The 25,614-nt window shown below is 35.7% G+C and overlaps 1 protein-coding gene across 1 annotated transcript in view; it reads right to left on the reverse strand.

Annotated features, from left to right (window-relative positions):
- Nucleotides 1–1,327: 1,327 nt before the first annotated feature.
- The window catches only part of LOC144975582 (C-type mannose receptor 2-like), a 69,668-nt gene continuing 45,381 nt past the window's right edge, over nucleotides 1,328–25,614 (reverse strand). The window contains exons 24-30 of the mRNA XM_078919746.1: nucleotides 19,883–20,001; nucleotides 17,710–17,724; nucleotides 16,031–16,216; nucleotides 4,630–4,789; nucleotides 2,614–2,714; nucleotides 2,279–2,392; nucleotides 1,328–1,540 (exon numbers count right to left, since the gene is read on the reverse strand). Coding sequence (XP_078775872.1) covers nucleotides 1,374–1,540; nucleotides 2,279–2,392; nucleotides 2,614–2,714; nucleotides 4,630–4,789; nucleotides 16,031–16,216; nucleotides 17,710–17,724; nucleotides 19,883–20,001 — 862 coding nt within the window. The 3' untranslated portion in view covers nucleotides 1,328–1,373. The remainder of the gene's footprint in view (nucleotides 1,541–2,278; nucleotides 2,393–2,613; nucleotides 2,715–4,629; nucleotides 4,790–16,030; nucleotides 16,217–17,709; nucleotides 17,725–19,882; nucleotides 20,002–25,614) is intronic.

Here is a 25,614-nt window from a genome sequence, read left to right on the forward strand (position 1 = left end):
CTTTTCAATTTTCAATCTTTAGTGACAGTTTTAACTATTTTACAGTGTTGAAATTATTCATATTATAAAGCGCAGCTCTGGTTATGGAGCTGTTCCTTTTTTTATATATACATCCTATTTCCATTGTATTTTTATCTTATTGTGTAAATTATAACACGTCTGTACAAAAAATTTCCTTTTGGGGATGCAATAAAGTATTATTATTATTATTATTATTATTATTATTATTATTATTATTATTTATTATTATTATTATTATTATTATTATTATTATTATTATTATTATTATTATTATTATTGTTATTATTTTTATTATTATTATTATTATTATTATTATTATTATTATTATTATTATTATTATTATTATTATTATTATTATTATTATTATTATTAATATTATTATTATTATTATTATTATTATTATTATTATTATTATTATTATTATCATTATTATTATTATTATTATATAGTGTGCGCTTGGTCAAGAAGCTGACAACATTGCCATCCGGAAGAAAAACGGACCAACACACAAAACTATGTGCAACCTTGAACGTTTATAGTCTGGTTAATGCAGTTTAGTGAGAATTATTTATAAACGTGGGGAAAACACATGATGTAGGAATGGGTATCGTCCAGGCGAGACATGCAGACGAATCGAGTTGAATAACATGTACAATATGATGTTCATCATATCTTAATCATCTTTTTTCATCATCAAAATGATGCAGATTATAATAATGATGTTAAGAATATAATTGTCATTAAAATTATATTTTTTATTATAATTATTATTATCATTATTATTATTATTATTATCATTATTATTATTATTATCACCATTATTATTATTATTATTATTATTATTATTATTATTATTATTATTATTATTATTATTATTATTATTATTATTATTATTATTATTATTATTATTATTATTATTATTATTATTATTATTATTATTATTTATCATTATTGTTAGCAATATTATCATTACTATCATAATCATCATTATCACCATTATTATTATTATTATTATTATTATTATTATTATTATTATTATTATTATTATTATTATTATTATTATTATTATTATTATTATCAATATTATTATTATCAATATTATTATTTTTATAATAATTATTATTATGACTATCATCATCCTCGTTGTCACATCATCATCAATATCATTATTATAATGTCTTGTTCCTACAACTTAAATTTGCAAATTGAGGGAATATAATATCATGATCGTATGATCGTTTGTATATTTAACATTCTGATTTAATGACTGTTGTTGTACTGATGAAAGAATAAAACAAGTCAACCGTCACACACATCATACATCTGCTTTATTGACTTTTTATGGCATTGTTTTAATTAGGATCGACAACTATATCTCCAACTTTACCACAAACTTTACAACTCTTCTCACAGAACTGCGAGGCAAATTTGCTATTTTCTAAACACATGTCTGGATTTCGGGCCAAATGGACTGTGCATTGGTCCAGAAGGAAATCCTCACAAAAAGTGCTCTTTGGTTCTGAAAAAATAATAATTTGGTATTAGGTACAACAAAATCAAAGAATTAAATCACGCTCTATGTTGACGAAGTTGTCAACCCCTCCTTTGCAAACTTTGGACACCAATGGTGTTGCCTGCTGACATCAGACATTTCAGCTGCCGGTTTCACATAAAGAAACTCTATATTCACTAACATGAGCTTTTGTATTGCACAATATCGACTAAAAATGTTCAAAGGGCTTTACATGTGGTTCATGGCCAATAGCAATACTAAACATGCAGGACAAGACATCATTCATGTAAGGCGATATTACAACTATTTTCCGACAGAGACAACGCTGTTTATGGCTATGTACTCATATTTACACCTGCGTACGTTGAGAGAATTGAGTGAAGGATCTCTTCCAAGAACCTAACTATGCTTCTCTCAGAGCGAGAGTGGAAGCCAGGACATTTTGGTCCGAAGATTGGTGTCATACCACTAGACCACACAGCCGCACATATGAAGCTTGGGATCAGTTGAAATGTTTTGTTCAGGAGAATGAATTCAGAGTTTTTTAAGGTCCAACCGACTGCTCAGCGAAACGTCTGATGTCATCAAGACTCACTCATCTTTCTAAAGTGAGCAAACTGAGGGTTAATCTCACAGAAGGAAAAATATGACAGTGCCTGAATTGGAACTCTTCTATTGAAATTTGACAAAAGTGCACTCCCCACCCCCCTTTTCCTATTGGATACACTTGAGTAGCAGTAATACCTTGTTTTGGTGCAGCACAGACAAATGGGTTTTTATGCGATTCGGATATGTCATCCCATTTCCTGTTTAGCTTCATGATCACAACATCATTCCTCCCCCAGTCATTGGGCTCTCCTGTGAAAAAACAACAAAAGTTTTGATTTGATTAATTCAAGATAATAAAACGGTAACTGTGTAACAGATGAGATGAGCATATACCAGGCTCCGAGTCAGATCAATTCTATCCTTTACAATGATAACAATATACACATGAGTTGAGCATATACCAGGCTCCGAGTCAGATCAATTCCATCTTTTACAACGATAACAATGTAACAGACGAGAATAGCACCTACCTGGCTCCCAGTTAGTCCAACTTGACAGTGTCCCGTCATCCTTTACCCATGTACTATCAGTCTTTATGTCATTCAGACCAATCCAGATGGTTTTGCCTTGACTGTCAAACAATGTAAAAAATCAAAGATAATTTTTATGGCAATAATTCCCAGACCTGCCAACTATTAACAAAAAAATAATATCATAGAATTACGAAATTCTGGCTCCAATGTCAGCACCCGATGAGCACCTCTAAGTCATTAACATTTATTGAAAATGAAAGTTGATGCCAGACAACATAATGTTAAGATTTTTTAAGTGTTATTTAATCATTGTGAGGGTAATTGTTTTAAGCGACAATTTTTTTATCTCCTAGGAAGAAGCCTTGGATTACCGATAATAATGACAATAATGATAAGGACAATGCATTACTAAAAAAAACCTTAAAACCTTCGTTAGTTTCGAAGACTGATCATTTCGTTAGAATTTAATAGCCTATACAATAAACCATAAGGCTACTTGGTTTATGGTAATTTTTAACCATACCATTTAAAAACTTTTGATTTATATTTTTTTCCTTTTCTTTTTTATCTTGAGGGGTTTTGAAGGTTTGTTTCAAATACCGTAATTAATATTCATGCTTGTTTTTGTTAGATGGTTTTGGGCGATAAATTAAGATAAAAGTTAAGTTTCGTGTTTTTATATTTTAGTTGGCATTCGATGATTTCTAAGGTCGTTTGCTTAGTTGTTATTTTTATTTTCTGTAAGGCAATATTTTCCTCGTGAACTATCATTAACCCACCACTTTGTCGACCTTTCCGGCTTTTCTTGATCACACTGTACCCAGCAGGTTTTAGTTTATTAATAGTGTAGTCACAATTTCCTTTTAAAGCCATGTCTCTGTTATGAATAATATGTCATAGTCGTCCAAAATATGTTCATAAACCAGAGTTGTCTTTTCATTACATACAGATCTTGAATGAATAAGTTGAGTTTCATTAGGTTTAACACTTTAATTTTACTCTGTAAGTGATTCTCACACTTTGACACTCTATTATACTGTGTGTTGTTGTTGCTATTGGTGTTTGAACTGTTACTCAGCAATGCGGATTATCTTGGTGAATGATGCTGTTAACTGTTGTTGTCATGGTTGAAATTAGTTTGATTTGATGAAGGTGGGATATCGAAGAATGCGTTGTTGGCCACTGTGTTGTTTACTTGTATTGTTGTCAGTCTTGGTGGTGGTCTTGGAGGGTGGTGCGAGGTGTAGGCCGATTATCAGTTTTCACTATAATTGGTATTTGCTTGCGTCTTCCACCTCTTTGGTTTCTATAGATAGTATGCGCTTGGCTAAGAAGCTCATAATATTGCCATCCGGAAGTCTAACGGACCAACACATAAAACTGTGTGTATCCAGGAACGTTTATAGTCCTACGCGTGGATGGCAAATGACAATAACAAAGACCTGAGTGACGTCACCTTCGAACTATCTATAAATATGTTGGTGAAAACAGTCACTGTTTAAAAACAGTTCACGGCAAATATTTGCTTGGTATAAAAATTGAGTTGTGAATAAAAATATAAAAAATGAATGTAATAGCATGGCCCGGTGAGAACTTGTCATGTCGATAAAATCCATTTTAAATATTTAGAAATCATGTAAAAATCATGTAAAACCACTAAAAAATCATGTTAGAAACCGACAAAAGTTATATAAAATGAAAGAGCACGGGGTCACAAATACAATAATATAAAAAGTCCGGAATAAAAATATGTATAACACCAGTAACAATTAGACAATGTTCATATATTGTGGAGCAACAAAAACACAGCCTGTTAGGCGACTACACACAACATTAATGCTATATAGATTTAAACAATTATCATAGCTATTAAATTTAGGCGAATACATATTATTCAATGATCATGATGTTGATGATAACGACAAAGCTGGTAGTTATGATAACTTTATTTTTATTAGGGTGAGGTGACTGATGAGAAAATAAATTCTTATTGTGAAGTGGCATTCTACCTACCTTTCTTCTGAGATAAATTTATTTTCTTCTCTGTCATTTGGTGTGGCAATATGTCCCTGGACAACTTTCTTGCAATGATTCTCTGCATCTTTGTAGGTCATTTCTTCATCTACGAAGCCATAGCATTTCTCATCGAAAAGGGAATAGCCCGCTGGGCATTCTGGAAAGAAAATGTGACCATTCAGATGTATACTAATTTGAAGGTCTGATAACCCACATTGTTATGGCCTCATAATTGTAATGCAACTACTCTCAAACCAATGCAAAATAATGTCAATTACAACATTGTTAAACTCGGCCCATAATTACGTTCGGATATCAGAGTGGCATATGTGTAAACGTTGTAACAGTTGTATCAAAACTGTATCATCAGTATGATCCTTGATGACTTCATGCACAATAGAATTTTGCAGTGGCAAGGCAATGTTCCAAGATGATATCCTTAGACTATCTTGTTAAATGAAATAAACGGTTTTTTTCGAGAACAATGTCGGAAAAAGCCAAACTAAATTGCGATTTATGTCAAAATTACCCTTTTCTACTGATGACAACATAGCTCAGCTAAGCTACCAAATGCTGCCCTAACCAACAAAAGGACAGTATCTGGGCTGACCCAGATCCAACCAGTTTTGCCGCAATCGACACATTTAGTCTTTTTATTCATAACTCTTTAATTTGATTACATAGTGGAAGTCTTCTAACATTAAATAATAGCTAACGATAAATTGCGTTTTTCTGTTAGTCGGCGATTTCATTGACGTAATATGTTGCGTAATATTTTGAGATACTGTTCTTTCTTGGTTAAAGCCAAGCAAATAACTCTACCTGTAACCAACTAAAGGACAGTATCTTATACGACCGTCTCACATACTGTTCACCCTGGTTAACCGTAACGCAAAATGCCTCGTCCGTATTCACCAAAAGAACAGTATCTCAGTTAAGAATATAGCAAAATACGAATAACTCGATCGACAAACGTTTTACGTCAGCGAGGGCGAGCACTCGCCATCACTGGACAGCAGAGTCGGAAGAGCTGTACCGAGAGTACCAGCAGACCCAGTCCCAGGACACAGCCGATAGACTACTTCAGTCTCTGGCAGAGGGAAGGAAGCAATGGTGGCAGGAGACCGTGGAAAGTCTCGACTTTACACACTCCAGCCGCCACGCTTGGCGTTTGATAAAGAAATTGGACCCAGATCGGAATTTCGCGAAGGCTGCACCGGAATGCGAGGCAGACACAATTGCCAAGAATATTAAGACCCGTAGCAAGCGGGTCCCTAATCAGGCTTTTGAGCGCGGTGTCCGCAAGGCGTACCGTACGATTTTGGACTCGCTACCTGCGGAGGAGTCGGACTGGACGGCCCCGTTCAGTCCCCGAGAAGTGGGTGCAGCCATTAGCGAAGTGAAGAACGGCAAAGCAGCTGGGATAGATGGTGTATATCCCGATATGGTGAGGCATCTGGGCCCCAGGGCACGGGCCTGGCTAGCAGAGGCAATGTCTGACATCCTTGCAAACGGAAAGCTCCCACAAGTGTGGAAGCATGCGAAGATAGTTGCCATCCTGAAGCCAGGGAAGCCGGCGAAGGAGGCAGACAGTTACAGACCCATATCGCTGCTGAGCTGTCTTTACAAATTGTTGGAGCGTGTTCTATTAAACCGATGGGGGCCGGTCCTAGACGCTGCCCTGCCACCTGAGCAGGCAGGCTTCAGGGAAGGGAGGTGCACCACGGAGCAGGTCATTGCCCTTACAGAGCATATTGAGCACGGGTTCGAGAGAAAACAGCAAACAGGTGCTGTGTTTATAGACCTATCAGCGGCGTACGATACGGTGTGGTGCGATGGGTTAATGCTCAAACTTGCAAAAATCATAAGGTGCAAAAAGACCTTGAAGTTGTTCTCTTCGATCTTAGGGAAAGGCAATTCCACGTCGCGCTGGGAGACGTCACGAGCAAAGTTAGGAAATTGAAGAATGGGGTCCCTCAGGGGTCGGTACTTGCGCCAATGTTGTTTAACGTTTACATTAGCGATATGCCAAACACTTCCTCCCTGAGGCTGGGATACGCAGACGACTGGGCACTCGTTACTCAGAGTAAAGTGTGGACCCGTCTCGAGAGCGTACTCAGCGAGGACGTCACCAGACTCAAATCCTACTTTGACAAGTGGTACCTGAAGATGAACACTTCAAAAACCGTGGCCACTGCATTTCACTTATGCAGTGGTTGGCACACCCGTAAACTGAATGTCCTAGTCGGGGACCAGCCACTCCCATATGAGCCGCGTCCAAAATACTTAGGGGTGACGTTGGATCGCAGTCTTACCTATCGGGTTCATCTCGAAGGGGTTGCCCGGAAGATAGAGAAGCGGAATAGTCTTCTGAGGAAGCTGGCGGGATCGACTTGGGGCGCTAGCCAAGCGCTCCTGAGAACATCCGCCCTGGCACTATGCTATTCCACCGCGGAGTATTGCGCTCCAGTGTGGGGTAGAAGCAGAAACGTTGAGAAGGTGGATGTAAAACTTCGCAAGTCGATGCACATTGTGTCGGGAACGCTAGCAACAACCCCTAGAGAATGGGGCCCGGTAATGGCAGCGATCCAGCCCCCCGATGTCCGGAGGGAGACCATTACGGGAAACTGGCTGAGTAAGATCAAAGAGAGAGGGAATGGGGATACCCCTCTAATGCGCATAATGAACGGTGCCCCCGTTTCGAGCCGAAATAAGTCCCGGCAACCCTTGTACGCAGAATCCCTGACTACGGACAGAGCTGCACATACGAGATGGAAGTCGGTTTGGACGAATTCAATCCCTCGTGGGGGCGGGGACCTACACTCCTCTAAGCTTGGTGAGAAGTTGCCAGGCTTTGATACCAGTAAGAGGAGACACTGGGTAGCTGCGAATCGGCTTCGGTCGAGGAGCTGCCTAACGGCCGGTGCGTTACATCAGTGGGGTCTAACTTCCTGTCCAATATGTCCACGCTGTGGGCAAGAACCCGAAACGGCAGAGCATCTAGTCGAAAGGTGTGTTGTGACGATGCTACCAGGCGGGTTCGCGACGGTGCACGAATGCGGACCGGACTTTGCTGATTGGGTCGATCGTCATAACATAATAGTGTGAACCATAAGAAGCTGCTGCCATCACGGACGAGTGAGAGGCAAGGCTAAGTGTGGTTGACCTGGCGTGAGGGGAATGAATAAATTATCTCCGTCAAGTTTGTAGGCGTGACTCTGATATAATATTACTACATTAGACTATTCCTCAATCTTTTAGACCCTGACTCCTTTTTCAAGATGAGTCTATTTTTATTAAGCATAATAGCTTTAATTTACGCTTATTGATGATTTTGGCTATCTTGTAAATTAGACTTTAATTGTGTATCAGGGTTTTGTCATTGTACAACGATATTGGGGCGAGTGAGTGATAGTGAATTAAACCTAAGAATAGCGTACACTCACATCCCTTTTTGTTTTAAAATCAATATCTTCATTGTCCTAGGAAACGAAAAGCATGAAATGGAACGAAATCTGTTGGTACATTTATAGTGAATGAAATAGGCGACACCATTCTTACTAAATTTAAAAGGTGCCTAAATTATGAGCTAATAAGATGAACAAAAAAAATATTTTGTCTTTAGCTAATTTCGCCCACAGGGAGTTACAATAGTACAATTTAGATAAAACAAGGGAATTAATTAAAAGTTCTGCTAGATTAAATTACGAATTTTGCTTATTTCATTCATTTCTATGTACATAGATTGTATGGTGTTATTCACGTAGCAGCTTGTTATGGAAAGATGTTTATCAATGATGACGCTAAGGTTTTTTGATTTATTTGAAAATTCTGTTGTGCTATTTCAGAGAGTAATAGGTGAATTATTTGCCTTCCACACATTAAAATCTCAGTTTTACTATCATTTACTATCATTTAATTTTAACTTGTTATGGTACATTCAAGATTTAATCTCATAAAACAGGTCGAAATTCGTTGTATTAAGAATTGTAAATTACTTAGGGGTACTGAATCATAAATTTGCGTATCACCAGCATTAAAATGATAACTCAGATTGAATCTGGATATCACACGAGAAAGGGGGTGCTTATACAGAAAAAAGGACAGGGCCAAGAACGCACTCCAACGTTTAGTAAAACTTGTTCTGACTGAATACCATTCACCACGACAGTCTGCCATCGATCCTGTAAATATGGTGTTGTAACTTTATTCAGTTGACAAAATTACTTTTAGGGTAACAACTGCAAAATAACAATAAATAACAAAATGTTACTAAAGCTCGCAACACAACATATTAACAATGTATAACACTACATAGCTCCCGCCAGAGCTTTTGTTCATTTGTCATAAATCCAGCCGATCAGGGGGTTTGGATAATCGTCCCCTTTCAGTGCGTTTGGATTCGGTCTGCAACGTTTCCTCATCAGGAAAGATCATACGTTTCTCCTGGTTGGTTGCACCCGTTTTACTCTCTCTCGTGTTCTGTGCTTTCTTCGGTCTTCCCGTTCGTGGTGGTTCATGTACCTGGAGGGACTATGGCAAGCATTTTGTCCAATAGTTCGCTTGGTTTGGAATCACCCAGACCACCAATGTCTAAGATGCGAGATGCGGCTTCTCTTTCAGAAAGTTTGTAATTGTCTATGAGTCTTTGTTTGAGGGTTTCATATTTGTTAGTGCTTGGTGGGTTGGTCAGGATGTCGAGAACTCTGGTGGCAGTGTCTTGGTCGAGGGATGCTGTGACATAACTGTATTTAGTTACGTCAGCTGTGATTCCTTTAATTGTGAATTGTGCCTCGGCCTGAACGAACCAAATTTGAGCTCTTTGTGGCCAAAAGGTTGGTAGTTTGATGGACACTGCGTTGGCTTCATGGGTATCCTGATTGGTTGGCATGTTGAAGGAAGGGCGTGTTCAATCCTGACGTCGGGGTCACCACTGTAACTTTATTCAGTTGACAAAATTACTTTTAGGGTAACAACTGCAAAATAACAATAAATAACAAAATGTTACTAAAGCTCGCAACACAACATATTAACAATGTATAACACTACAGTGTAATCCATTTAAGGGCAATTCCTTTTACGCCGAACGTATTTTCTAGTCTTCTTAACAAAATGTAATGGTCAATTGTGTCAAAGGCAGCTGAAAGATCTTAAAGGCATAATAAATTGATATTGTTAGCATCCGCATTATATAACAAAAGATTTTAAGAAGCGCCGTTTCAGTACTGTGTTGCTGTTTGTAGGCTGACTGAACTGTTGTTCTTAAGATGAGATAATGATTGTGTCAGTACTACCTTCTCCAAAAGTTTGGACAAAAATAGAAGGATGTGTGGAAAGTGAGAGATATGAAGACGATAAAATAGAAAAACACAAAAAAAAAAAAAAAAAAAAAAAACCAACTGAACAAAAAACGCCTGGACAGACAGTCACACCGACACCCATACACACATACACACACAAACGCACACACACACACACACACACACACACACACACACACACTAATTAGTTGAAATGAATGAAAAATAAGTATACTTAAGTTAGACGTTTGGTTGAGCATCCGACCAACAAGCAAGGGGATCAGTTTTTTATTGCCAGCTGTATAAAGTTTTGTAATGGTTTTGCTTTCTGTTTTTTTTTCTTCTCATTTTTTATTACTTGTTTATAAAGCCCCTCTGCCCACCAATCAGCCACTAAATAGCAAGCTTGATATGTTGATCTGGTGGAAAGTAATACGTGAATATTTACAACTTTTGTCATAGATTAGATTGATTTTGAACACAGTGTCTGCAGCAATTTAGTCTTTAATCACGGGCGCATAATTTAGTCAAAGATATAAGAACTGCAATCCAAACAGTTGTTAAAAGCAGGAATTTCCACTTTTAACATCCAACGGACGAGGTCAAACTTAGATGTCGCTGGGTCAAACATACGCTTTGTGGTATGTCACTACTGCTGTCGGATGTGAAGGTTATTGGTTCGATTCTATATAGAGTATGCGGTTAGACTAAGGGAGTTAATTTTTGATATTTTACACGGTAATTTATTTATTTATTTATTATTTTTATTATTATTATTATTATTATTATTATTATTATTATTATTATTATTATTATTATTATTATTATTATTATTATTATTATTATTATTATTATCATTATTATTATTATTATTATTATCATTATTATTATTATTATTATTATTATTATTATTATTATTATTAATTATGTGACCCTCCGCCCCGAACGGGGGTGGGGAGGGGAGGAGAAAGAAAGAGAGAGAGAGAGAGAGAGAGAGAGAGAGAGAGAGAGAGAGAGAGAGAGAGGGAGAGAGAGAGAGCTTGTGCATTGTAGAGGGCGGGAGCTAAATAGAATAAAGATATAAATATGTGTGTGCGTGTGTCTGTTGTGTGTGTGTGTGTGTGTGTGTGTGTGTGTTTATGTGTGTGGTTGTATGTGTGAAAGAAACACGAGGGAGACAAAGAGAGCGAGCGAGACAGGTAGATAAACAAACGGGGAAAAGGACCAGGAGGGAGGGGGTGGAGCATAGAATAGGTAGGAAGGTATTAGAAAGCCCTTCGTTTCAAAAGAAGTCAAAGTCAATCAATGATGGGAAACATATTGACCAATGAGATTGCAATTTAAAAAATGGAACTGGTCAAATCATGTGTTTCATTGTTTCCATTTTGAGTCAGATGACAGCTTGAAGAGGAGCGGGTTGGGCTTAATTTGTAATGACTTACATGAAATCATATAATTGAATCTTCTTGTTTGAGCTGCAACGTCGAGTTATTTAGGACCTACCACTCGTTATCACAACCCCTTGTGGTCAATTGTCAGCTATTAAACTCTCCTCCCCTTTTTCTTTGGGTTCACTCCAGTGACTTCTTATATAGTAGACAATGGTTCACTCACATTGTTTATTACGGAGTTATAGTTAGACACCGAAGCTCGCCTAACGAACGACTTGCCCAACACGTGACCATTTTTTTCTCTCGCGTCCTCTCGTCTAATCTCGTCACTCCCGAATAGAAAGAGGAGGCGGAGCTCATATGATATAACGCAATGAAAGTTCTGTCCGATGACGGGTGGGGGATATCACCTCTCCAAAACTTACCTTATTATATGAGATCTTGAGATTCTTATCCAATCATCGATTGCTCGTTTGACAGTTCGCTTGTGAACAGTTAGGAGACCATCTCTTGATTTATGGGCAGGCGGCTTTGCGTAAAGGCGGTGAGTGTTGTATCCATCAAAGAGTACCGCTGACCGATGGGTAAATAGTGGTTGTGTAACCCAAAAGCCCTGCCGTCTCGACTGCAAGGTCTTGTATGTAATAGTTGTGTCACCATCTCAAGGCTCAGGAATTAATTAGTGAGCTGATTCAAACAATGTGGGTTTCAAATTTATCGTATACGTAATCATTTGGAAGCTACAGAGAAAGGTGTTTTTGTGTAATCCCTTTCACACACACACGCGCGCGCGCGCGCAGACACACACACACACACACAAACATATACAAACAATACACAAACAATACACATCCCTGGTCATCTATTGCCTATATTATTAATGTTAATATATACATCCCATGCTGATTGTCACTACCCCCCCCCCCAACCATTTCCACCATCCAAGTACCAGCGGCCTTTTCTCTTTGATTTCGTATCATGGTCTACCCGAAGCCCAACACCTCGATCGTTTGTGGGTCAACCCACCCCCCCCCCCCCTCCCCCCACCTTCCCCCGTAATCAATTTATAATTTTCTCTCTGTATAGAGCGCCACATGCACAATTATATACTATTGAATGACACTGACCTTGCCCCTCCCCTAACACAAGCCAACAGCAACCCAAGCTATCCTCTATCACGTGACCTTAGATCCGATGCTGCATACCGCTTGAGAGTCTTCACTATCCAGATCTCGTTCATGGTCACGTGAGAAGGCTATATCCGTTCGGGTTCGGCGTTCGGGTTCGGCGTTCGACCCGATTTCGTTAAAAGCCTAATGTCTCAAAAGACCCCACCCTCCCTCCCATTCCTAATGAATACACGTTAAACTCTTTAAGATTCAACCCGACAAAAACCGACAACGGCATAATATTCATGGGCGGGTAGTCAAGACTGGCCTCAGTAAGTAAAATCCAATCGTTGTGAAGGAAATGACAGGCCCTGTCACTGCCGCAGGGTGTTTTCAGCTTTGATTTTTATAAATTTGCCGACAGAAAAGAAAATACGTTTCAGAAATTGCGATTTAAATCCTATTTTATTTGCTGGTGAGAATCATTGACATTGCACTTTGTTTGGTAAAAATCGGTAAAAAATTACGACTTTGGTGATGAAAAATGACTTTGAAGACCATTATTGTAAACTTTTAAAAATATTATGAATAATTTATAACTCCTTTATTTGTGGGTCGATTTTGTCATTCGAGGTATCAATTTTATTGTAATAAAGAGATAGGAACTTCAGAGTTATTTTTTTTCTGATGCGAAATTATTACTTTGTAATTTTAGCACCAAGAAAAATAGTCGGTAAATAAATTTGTTACACCTCTTTGATAGACCGCCGGGGTCCGTTCGTGTAGAATTGTGAATCAAGCATCTCAAAGTGTTCGACGAATCACAGGCTATCTATCCAGCTGGCCGAAACAAAGACGCTTCCCCCGTCGATGTATTACGCTATTGTTATGCAAGGAATATAACACCTTATGGAGTAGGCCTAAAAGCTAAAATCTAAAAGTAAAAAATATAATTCTGAGGAATTTGAAAGTCACATTGCTGAAATCAGCTTGAAAAAAGAAGTATATTGGTCTTTGTTTCATAAAAATCGGTTGAAAACCAACTGTTTTACGAATAAATTTGATTTTAAAAATTCCTTTTGTTTATTTTAGCTTTTTTTAGCAACTTTTTTATTTATCGGCCTATTTTCTTGATTTTTATATCATTCTTTATATCTCAAAGAGACGAGATCAGTGATATACATTGTTTGTTTCAAATGTAACTAGAACATAATTTGGCTTTTTTACCTATCGACCATGCCTGGATAATTTATTCAACAACGTGGCGATGTGACGCAACTATTCCCTGGCCGTCTTCCACTGCATCGACGATGATTCAATTCATTGTTGACGGCTGTTGACACGTGAGCTGCCAGAACGACCAATCGTTGAAGGGTCAAGATGCTCAGTAGCCAATCGTTCTTCGGTCAAAAAACTTATGAACTCACGAGAACAAAAGTTTGAAATTTGGTGATGGACGGACCTATGAAATCGTTTCTGGGCGGAGTTTAGCCATGAGTGACCGTAGAAAACGAAAAGGCGACTACAGATATCAAAGAGTAGGCTTATATCATCAAAGGATGTCTACATGATTGACATGGCCATATAGGGAACTCATTATCTACTCCCCCAAAAAGAATCTAAACACGAGAGTTAAAACGCTCTCTCTCTCTCTCTCTCTTTCTCTCTCTCTCTCTCTCTCTCTCTCTCTCTTTCTCTCTCTCTCTCTCTCTCTCTCTCTCTCTTCTCTCTCTCTCTTATTTATTTATTTATTTTTTTTAAATATATCTCTCTGCATCCATCTCTCTCGCTCTCTGTTTGTTACTGACTCTCTCTCTCTCTCTCTCTCTCTCTCTCTCTCTCTCTCTCTCTCTCATGTAAACAACAACGCGATAGAAAGTTACAGTGCTCCTCTATTATGTCATGTTACGGATGACGTCATTGGCGTTGGCGACTTATGCGTCAACCAATCAAATCGTCACCAACAGTTTCGCATGGTATTGCTCGCCATACGGCGGCATCTTCGTCACGCCACTCGTTGACGCCACCGCATGCTCACGGACACCGTCAATATTTACGTGGCGGACTACGGCCGTCGGAGATACTGTCCTTTTGTTGGTTAACGATGGGGTTGAAATAGGATACTGTTTCAAGCAAATTTTTAATTGCCTCTAATTTCAAAAATATTTGAGTTATGATCATTCTGACAACTTTGTAAGCTTCCCTATGTCCCAGAGATTCGATTTAGTAAAAAAAAGTGATTTTATGATTTTTTGAGAGATACTGTCCTTTTGTTGGTTAGGGCAGAATGGTGCACAGTGAAAAAATTCATCATTATCATTGCCTTTTTCACCCTGGGTCAGGGTATAGGCCACAGACAAACAGTTTCCATCCTTCTCTTCTATCCTGAGTTAACTTTTTTTTAAATCTCGTTCCATGTCTTATCACTTCTGTGTATGTCAGCTACTTTAATTCTTCTTCATGTTCCTCGTGGCCGTCTCCTTGATCTACTGCCCTGATGGTTCAAATCCAATACTTCACGTTTGAGTTGAAAAGTCTTAGCTTTAGTCGAAGGGAGATATCTTAAGTTCTCCAAACTCTGTTCAAATATGTGAATGCAGCCTGTGCCTTTCCTATCCGTGCTTTCAACTCTGCTTCCGTGCCTCCATCCTTGTCAATTATACTCCCGAGATAGCAGACAAATCTATCTCTTCAAGTTCCTGATCTTTTACTTTGATCTGCTCCCTTTGACGCATACCTATCCTAAGACCTTTGACTTTGCAGGATGAATTCTTAGACCAATTGATTCCAAGAGGCTGTTTATAATTGTTGTTAAAACTTATATCAATAAAAACTCAGATAGAGTCTATACCTATGGAAAAAAACGTCTGATAAAATCTTATATAGCTCTCGAGATATTCAAACTTGAAATGTGTCAATAATTTAAATTAAAAAAACACACTGTACTCTCAAACCAATTCAAACATGTGCCCATTACAACACAGTTAAACCAGGTCCATAATTGCGTTCAGATGTCAAACCTGAATATACTAGTATGTGTATAAAGGACCAGTTGTATCAAAACTGTGTTATGACAGATTGAATCTGATAGTTAAAACTGAATTTAATGATGAACGCTTGAATGTTTAAAATGAAGAGTAGGAGGGGGAGACCGACAGATTTCAACTTCTTGGATTTTTTTTTATTGCCCCGCCGCCAACGTGGGATCTCAGGGGTCTCAGTTTACCTTCTATAAATAGAATAGCAAAACAAATAAAACCATAACTCTTTAATGGTGGTAGTTTTTAAGTTACTCTACTTATAGAGGAAAGAATTGGACCCCTGACATCACTCACGGAAAAGGGGGTGTCACAGAGGTTTCAAAAAGTGGACACCTGTGAGTTTTACTTTGTAATCGTCAAATGCTTCAGAGAATAAGTTTTGTCGCAGTATCAGTATAAGTCTAAGTCTAAGAGCTGAAAGTCTAATCGAAGAGCTGAAAAAAAATATAATGACAAGAATTCATAGAAAATATTTTTTATAAATAAGTGAAAAATAAGAATTAACAAATGCAATCTGTCTGGTACAATTAAAGGATTTAAACATATATTACACCTACCCGTGCATGCGCGACCGACAGGTGACCACTGACCACTGGTCAAGCAAGTTGTGGTCATTGGAATTTTAATGTTTGTGCCATTGCAAGCAATGTCTACTTTCTCTCCTACTTTGTAAGAATCTTTCAGAGGGGTTGCAATGATTCCATCAAGCGGCGGTTTGGGCTTTTTGCACGACACTGTAGTATCTAGGAATTAATAAAAGAGTTTTTTACTTCATTGGATATTCGGACAAAAGGGAACTCTCCGAGTTACAAAATATACACCAAGGGTCAAAAACTGTATTATAATATCCCAGTGTACATTTTCCCCTGTTAAAATCATTGTTTGGTCAATATATTTTAAAATATCAAAATATTAGATAGAATCTTAAATTAAATTAAGGCATTGTTTGCAGTAGTTTCCAGTTTAATTCAAAGTGTCAAACAGCCAAACAAAAACAATAACAAAACAAAACAAAAAACATCACTTAGATACGTATTACTCTTTGTTTGTATTATTTAAATGACAAAACAAGTTATGGTGACTCAATTCAATACAACTTAAGTTCGGTGCAGAGTATGGAATAATACATTACAAAAGTAAAGGCCAGCCGTCATTAATTTCATCATAAATATCTGTTTACCTTCACCTTTGATATGAATTATTTAAGTCAATCATTCAATTACGTTGTAAGCAGCCCCTATTGCATTTTAACCTTGACTGGATTATTCCTATTAGAGACTTCACAAATTAATATAATATAAATATGTGTCCAATAATGATTCTATTTAAAGGTTTTATATTGGCGTTGAAAATGGTGCTTAAAAAAATAAAAAAGCCACTCCGTAAAAGGAGACAAAACATTAATTATATTACTGTATCAATACAGCCATGTAAAATTTAAAAAGTAGGAATAATTGTTTCAAACGTACCCCCCCCCCCCCCCCCGCAACCCAAACAAATGTTGCAAGTTAATATTTACACTTTTTTCCAAATAGTTCAGCATATGGAAGGACATCAAAAGAGGAGCTAAGTCATTCTTCTTTCTCTTCGTCTTCTTCTTCGTCTTCTACTCTTTTTTTTCTCCTCCGCCTCATCATTATCATCTCCATTATTATTATTATTATTATTATTATTATTATTATTATTATTATTATTATTATTATTATTATTATTATTATTATTATTATTATTATTATTATAATTATTATTATTATTATTATTATTATTATTATTATTATTATTATTATTATTATTATTATTATTATTATCAGCATTGGTATTGGTATAATAATAATAATAATAATAACAATAATAATAATAATAATAATGATGATGATGATGATGATGATGATAATGATGATGATGATGATGATGATGATGATGATGATGATGATGATGATGATGATGATGATGATGATGATAATGATAATAATGAAAATAATAATAATAATAATAATAATAATAATAATAATAATAATAATAATAATAATAATAATAATAATATTAATAATAATAATAATAATAATAATAATAATAATAATAATAATAATAATAATAATAATAATAATAATAATAATAATAATAATAATAATAATAATAATAATAATGAAAATAATCATGGTCATTTATACTATTATGATAATGATGAAAATACTTGTAGGAATAGTTGTAACAGTAGTAGTTATGGTGTACTTACAGTCCTTAACTTTCTCTGAAATAAGAAAAAAATAAGATAAATACTTTTTCTTTGACATAGAAAATATAATTTTCGTTGATTCCCACATAACGTACTTGAGAAACTATTTCGTTCATTGGTGATCAAGCAGACTAGCATGTTCATTTTTATTCATTTACGTTATAAAATACAAGAAAACTCTTTTCAAGCTCATGTTTGTCAAAGCAATCATGACGAGGTCACTAGGCTTATTAAGTCATTAATAAAATAGGGAACTAAAGAATGAAATTACATAAAGAAAAAAAAACAAACATCAGGTTCCAATCATTTTGAACGTGTGAAACTACTCTCCTTGAGGGGCTGGATACATGCCTTATGTAATTGTTCTTTTGGTTTCAGAGTGACGGCATCTTTGTTTCTGTTGGTCGTCAATAAAGATCATATATCTTTGCTCTTTTACGTCCCATTCCCCTTTATGATTGAATATGTAATCTATTCATTTTTAGTCTGCCGAAGGACTCGTTACATACACAGACACTACCAATGAGTTTGGGACCAGAAGAGTTAGAAGATGAGACGCAACAATTTCTCTGCCCTACTTTATGCATATTTAAAACAAAGAATACGACAAAAATCATAGGATTTTGATTTAGAACATAGCTATATATGCAAATCACGTTTAAAATCATGAGTATTCAATATTATTACTAGTGTAGTACATTTAAGGCTGTGCTAAAATGGCCATTGTCATAACATTGGACTCAAAAAGATACCAATGTCAAGTTATTATTTTGGAAGAATATAGGAGGATTTGGTTTTCATCATTAATTTTTTTCTGAGTTCATGTATGAAAGATATGATATTTTATTTATTGTTAAATCTTTTACCAAAATTAAATAAGAAATATTGTCTAAAAGAGTAAAAAAAGTGAGAACAAATTACAGTGCAACCACTGGATAACGACATCGCCATGTTGTTGTCCAGGGGTGATGTTTTTCTGGAGTTTCCAAGATGGTGGAAAATGGGTGTGTGGTGAGACCCATGAATACACAACAGTACGATGCGGGGACCAGTGACTGATAGAAGACACGTTCCAGCAATGTTAGAAAGTCAATTCCCCATGTTTACAACAAGTATACCAGTTACTCTTTCACCCTTCAACGTGTATTTTCATTGTTTGATCCTAACAGTGCTCAAACACCATTTAACAAAACTAAGAATGAATCAATAAAATCAAGTGCCGATATGAGAACACCGCTCAAGAACACAGGTGAACACATCTAGTTTTGATTTTATATAAATCCATGAGATACGGTTGGTGACTTTTTAATGCCAAATTTTCTATTTTACTGCACCAAAATTTAAAATCACTTATAATTAGTAGATCCACATGTTGCGATATTTAAAAAAGAATACAGCATATATTAAGCAGGATAATATCACATTTGGACTGATGTTTTGAAAAAAAACTACTGAGTTCAAATGAAAATAATTAAGTAAAAGAGGCTGTTATTGTTTTTTCCGCGATTCCAACATATTACAAGACCATAAATATCTGTAATAGTCCCCATTGGATAGTTAACCTCCATTGACCTCCGACAGGTAACTAACAGGGAAGGTTAACTCACTCAATCCTAGAGATTTTTGCTACTTTCCAAAATGGGAGAAAATGTATTAAAATAAGCTTGTACATAGATAGTTTTTTAAAAAACTATCATTAACATGCAAAAACTGAAAACATTAGCGTTGATACGATGCCTATAATTTGTCTCAGAAAAATGTAATTGGCATGGGGTAAAAGTTACCCCGGGTAAACTACGGATATAGTCGGTGTTAGGGTTGAGTGAGTTAATGGACTCTTCAGAGGGGTTGTCGTTATTCAGGGGTGTCGTTATCCAGAGGTTGCACTGTAGTACTAAACGAAAAATATCAATTGCTTGCTACTCTTTGGATAAGATGTTATTCTATCTCACAGTACAATTTGCCAAGTCTGACATCCCGACTACCCAATCATTGCTTGTTGAACAAGGGGTTAAACTCCACTGAGGTTCGATAACACTCCTTTCATGTTTGAAACATGTTCTCTGCCAACTGAATCGTCACGATCCCTGAAGTTATAAACTCCTAAGATATGGCGTCATTGTTAAAAAAACACAGAAAAAAAACCACTCACTTTTAAAACTGAACAACTTACCATGTTTACAAACAGCGCAGTATTTCTTGTCGCACGTTCCAACATTAACATAGCACCATGGTCCGGGCGAATTGTCAGGATTTCGGCAGTAATTCTCTACCAAGTTCTTTAGTTCATTACTGTGTTTATTAGATTAAAATGTCATAATTTCCTTTAGTACTTCAGTTATTATGGTCAATTCAACTAACACTGCATATAATTTAATGAGTTATAATATTAATTTTTCTTTCAAAATATGTTGAATACACTTAAAGGTGAGTACACATATTTGCAGTCAGATAACTGAACGAACATTTTGGGCCTGGTCTAACATTGTTGTAATGAAGACTATTTGCGTTGGTTTGAGGGTATTTCCATTACCACAATGAGACCATCATAATTTGGGTTAACAGACCTGCAAATAATTACTCGGCCACTTCACCCCCTCAAGTACCGATAAAGTTAAATTCGAATTCAATAATTTATTTTCTGACCCTTTGTTGCTTAATTCATTATCAGCACATTTTACTCCCTCTAATGCTGATCAAGTTAAAATTGAATTCCTATGGTTAAACATTTGTCACATAAAATGAATAAATATAAAACTTCCATTATTGTTCATCATATAATGTCTTTTGTTACGTTCTAGACTCTATCTCGAAAAAATGACTGAGATAAGCCTGACACCATTCGCAGTGCATGGCTACAAAGAGAATAATATGTGCAAAGTTTGTTACTCAGGAAACAAAGCAGAATGACAAGTATCTGGACTCAAGTGTCAAAGTGTCATTATTCACGAAGCTACTCTTAACTGCTTAAATATTGATAACGTTAAATTTCTCTTATCTACTCGTGACCTTTGGTAAAAGAACTGTTGAGACACATGTTAGTGTCTATTAGGTGTGTACGTTAAGCAACAAATTTCACTGGAACTATGCACTTCTTAGTTAAAGAAAACCCCTTTTATACAACACTCAGGGGACCGTGTAGAATGCATTTTTTAATAGAGGAAGATTAATTGTCATTATTTGTGGAATATCCACCTCAAGAAGTAGGTCATCGGTTCTCTATACAGTGGCGGTTCTAGCCTATTTACAGTGGTGGGGCAAAGATGATTCGGTCATAAATATATATATATATATATATATATATATATATATATATATATATATATATATATATATATATATATATATATATTATTTTTTATTTTATTTTATTTATTTATTTATTTTTTAATTAATTTTTTTTTAATTATTATTTTTTTTCACCTTTAAAAAATAATATTTCAACCACAAATAATCACATTCACAATGAAATGACAATACAAGTAGATTTTAATTATTCCAAACGTAATCAAAACTGAATCACGAAAGAGAATACCACTAAAAAATAAAGCGACGAGACATAATGCGACAACACCTTGACAATACAAGTCCATTTCGTTCACTCGAAAAAATTAAAGATTTGCTTTAATCCCTCAACGGCGAGATTAATATTTCTGTTACATTATTGGTTTTCAGTAGTATGTAGTAACCTTAAAGTTTTAATCGAGAAGCAACAACAGCGATATGACTCGAGTTTCATTCAGAGCTCAAATTGCATTTCACTGCTGTCTTGATGATTAGAGTGATTGTGCCGGTGGTGGTAGTGGTTGGAATAGTGGTAGCGGTGGTGGTGGTGGTGGAGGAGGATGTAATTATGGTAGTGGTTTTGGTGGTGCTGTTGGTTAGAATGATAGTTGTGGAGACGATGACGGAAATGTTATGATGATGTTGATATTGTTTTTATTGCTATTGTAGTACTTGTTGTTAATATTGTTGTTGTTGTTAATGATGAAGATAATGATGATGATGATGATGATGATGATGATGATGATGATGATGATGATGATGATGATGATTATGATGACAACGACGATGTCGTCGACAATGATGGTTACCATACGATATTACAAAGTTTATTCAATCTTAGGCTTTCGACAATAAATCATACAATTTGATGACCACATGAAAGTGGGAAAAAATGGTAAATGGAACCAAACAATAAACTGATACCATTAATAACCACACAAAAATACAACAATAGTAATACCACCAATACGTACAATAATAATAATAATAATAATAATAATAATAATAATAATAATAATAATAATAATAATAATAATAATAATAATAATAATAATGATGATGATGATGATGATAATAATAATAATAATGATGATGATGATGATGATGATAATAATAATAATAATAATATAATAATAATAATAATAATAATAATAATAATAATAATAACAATAATAATATTACCATCATCATTACTACCACCACCATCATTACTACTACCACCACCGCTACCACTATCACTACCACCATCACCATCATTATTACGTTTCCAATCATTTTTTCTCGTTTAAAAAAAATTGATATCTATCAAAACAGTCGAAATTCCGGTCATTTTTAAAAGGGTAGTTAAAATATCTACGATTTTATTAGCCCTGAAAACTACGATTTTTATTTTCCTATTTCAAGTAGGCAGCTCTGCTATGACAAGTACTCGTATCAGTATCAGTTCCATAGTCAAAATAAGACAAACAAAAACAACGTTTATTTAATCTTAGGCTTTCGCCAATACTTCATACAATACAATTAAGACAAAATAATGTTACGAATTTCTCCTCATGCATTCGTTAGACTATAACAATAACGACCGTGTTATCTTTACTCCTTACCCAACCAACCCCGAGCTTCCCGCCTCTTCATCGCGAACTATCTTATGTATGTATTAGCTTCAGGACGGGCAAGTACGGAATCTGCCCACCCTTCCGTATTTCCTCTATAAGTCAGTTAGAATTCAACTCTCTCCTTTTCTCAGAAGAGTATTTCTCGTATACTAATTCAAATGTTGAGCAAACCAAAATGGTGGTTGTATTTTATATATTTATTTAGTCGTGACTTTTGAATAAAAGTGTTTTGTTTTATTATACGGAATACAATAGAAAATTACATTGTTTTGCAAAATTATTTTGTCTGGCAATAAAAATACAGGGGTAATTACTTTAAGAATTAAAAAAAAAAAAGAACTAACAAATTAATTTGTTAAAAAACAAAACAAAACAAAACAAAAAAAAAAACAACAACAACAAAAAACAAATAAGAAAACAATTTAAATAAATGAGTTTTGAGAAGCACTAAAGAAAACGAGAAAAAAAAAGAAAAGTTTAAATGGATAAACAAATATATAAAAACAACACAAATCAATACTAAATTGATGTAAAATTAGTAAATTAATAAATTTAATTCAATACTGGAACATTCCCAAAGTCATTACATCAATGGTACCAGCACAAGTAAGGCAATAAATAAGAAAAAGTTCGTTTGCCAAAATCTCTATTTAGTTTTCACTGGTTAATAAGGTGGGCTCATTTGAATTAGCCCGACCTAGTACTAGAGAGGCCAGACAGCAAAAATCGGAGTTAGTTCACCGTCAGGCGACGAGACGATGAGATGACGATGTGGGCGGAGTGGAGTGGTTGGGGGGGGGGGGGGGGGGTGATAAAAAAGAACAGGAGCGTATCCTGGTTTATGCATTAAGGGATGCATGGTGATTCGCAATCTATCAAAAATACACACAAATTGATTTCAGTACGAAGTATAAAGTTTAAGTAGTAACTTTTGAAATTATCTAATTTAAATTTGATTATTTCAGACCTGGTAATACAGCATATAACTTGAAAAAACAGGCTGGTATTTGCCCACCCTGCCCATTATTACCAGCCGTCCCTGTCTGTATAATAAGCGGCTACTGACTGTCTGTTTTTGTGTGTATATATGAGTTTAGCGGACAAACGCTTTGACCGTTTTGCACCAAAATCGGCACAGACCTAGAGGAGAGCATTGGAAATGACATGGGTTGACCAGAAGTGACGTCACAAAACCGGAAGTGACGTCATAGGTCAAAACCCACTTTTGAAAAATTCAATCTGTCCTTAGAGACTAGGGAATTGTCGGATTGCCCTCAACGTTGCATCATCCCGAAGCGATACCTGGCGAAATAACATAGCGGTGCAGAAAGTGACATCACTAAACCGGAAGTGAACCCTTGAAACAAGAAGCTGATCATAAAAGACTGGGAAATGATCCGATTACCCACAAACTTGAATAAAACATTGAGATACACTTTAGGAAGGCTTAAGCACCAAAAGTGATACAATCAAAACTGGGCATGATAGACAGGGGAATCGTCATATTTTCTCATAACTTGTCACAAACCTAGAGTGACAAATAAGAGAGGCTATAAAGCCACAAGAAGCGATGTAATCTACACTTGAAATGACCTTTAGTGTCTATAGAGCAGTATAATTAGGTGCCCCAAACGTAAACAATAACAAGTTGCCAGTGATTTTCGTTAGGGACCGGAAAAATTTACGCACAATATAGGTCTCCCAATTTTGTAGTTTGAGTTGTAGGCAATACACTTTCAGTATTGAAAATATGTTTACATAAAATCTAACGGTTGCAGAAATAATAATATAAGACTAAATTATTCTGAAAATCAGGCTCCGAATAATTCTCGTTTTGTTCACACCAGCGCAATAATTTGCTCTGGTCTAAAAATAGATAGACTGTAACTTTTGATAAATTTTACCTTTTGTTCCATAAAATATCCATAGACCGTCTATCTAGACATTATTTGATGCATGATCGAGTATTTATGAATATGTGTTTCTTTTGCCACCTAACAGCCAAATTTTAAAGGTTATTTTTTTCTATAATTTACATTGGAACTTGAGCTGTCAAGACAGGAACATGTGGTTTGCCATGTGCTTCTAGACCTTTGTTTACGTTTGGGGCACCTAATTATACTGCTCTGTAGTCCGTTCCAAGTCTCGTGCGCACGGAATATTATTACAAATTCCTCTAAAGTTGCGAATTGACGTGCCGTGATTTTTTACATACGGGCTTATATTTTAAGTGACATTACGGATTTTGAATATCGATAGCAATTGACCAAACAGTTCTCTCACAATACCGAATTCCTTTTATCTTTTCATCATGTGTAATAAAATATGACTCAAGCTTTAAAATGTTTACAGTAATGGTGTGTTAATTCTCTTTCCCGTGGGGAAAAATCATAACAAAGTTGCATTCAGTGGCGTAGCTTAGCAAATAATTATGGGTTGTTTGAAATAATTTAATAATATGTAGAATTTACTTCACAGCGTTTATAATTTATGTCTTCCCTGGTGGACAACGGCCATATAATACATTGGACGGCACAAGCAGCCCGTTAGTGCATATACATTTTCGGACAAAGACATCGATGTAAAAAAAAAAAACAGGGGGATCCTCGATTTTTACGCCCATCTCTGATAGGACGAGAAAAAAATTGCCTCTCACAAAGACGTAACACTTAACTCTCATCTTACCAGCCATTTTCAGGATTTCCCCCATAACTTCACACCCAACTAACGCAAAAATGAATTTTCTTTCACTCTGACATAGTAACAGTAAAGTTTTTGCGATACATAATTTCTTTATCAAAAACATGCTCTACAACACACTGTTCATTTTCTTTAAATTCTATGACGTACAAAAGAAATTTGAATAAGAAAAATGTTGGTTGTATCGTAACGAATGTGACGATTTTTCTGTAGTTGTTAAGGACAGGCTTAACCAGCTGATGACTAAGATAACTCATAAAGGTCGGACAAGACATTTCATGAAATCCCACTGGTCACCCATTGA

This window comes from Berghia stephanieae, chromosome 6 (assembly GCF_034508935.2).
Source record: "Berghia stephanieae isolate SIO BIC M18660-M18661 chromosome 6, UCSD_Bste_1.3, whole genome shotgun sequence".
Classification (NCBI taxonomy): Eukaryota; Metazoa; Mollusca; class Gastropoda; order Nudibranchia; family Aeolidiidae; genus Berghia; species Berghia stephanieae.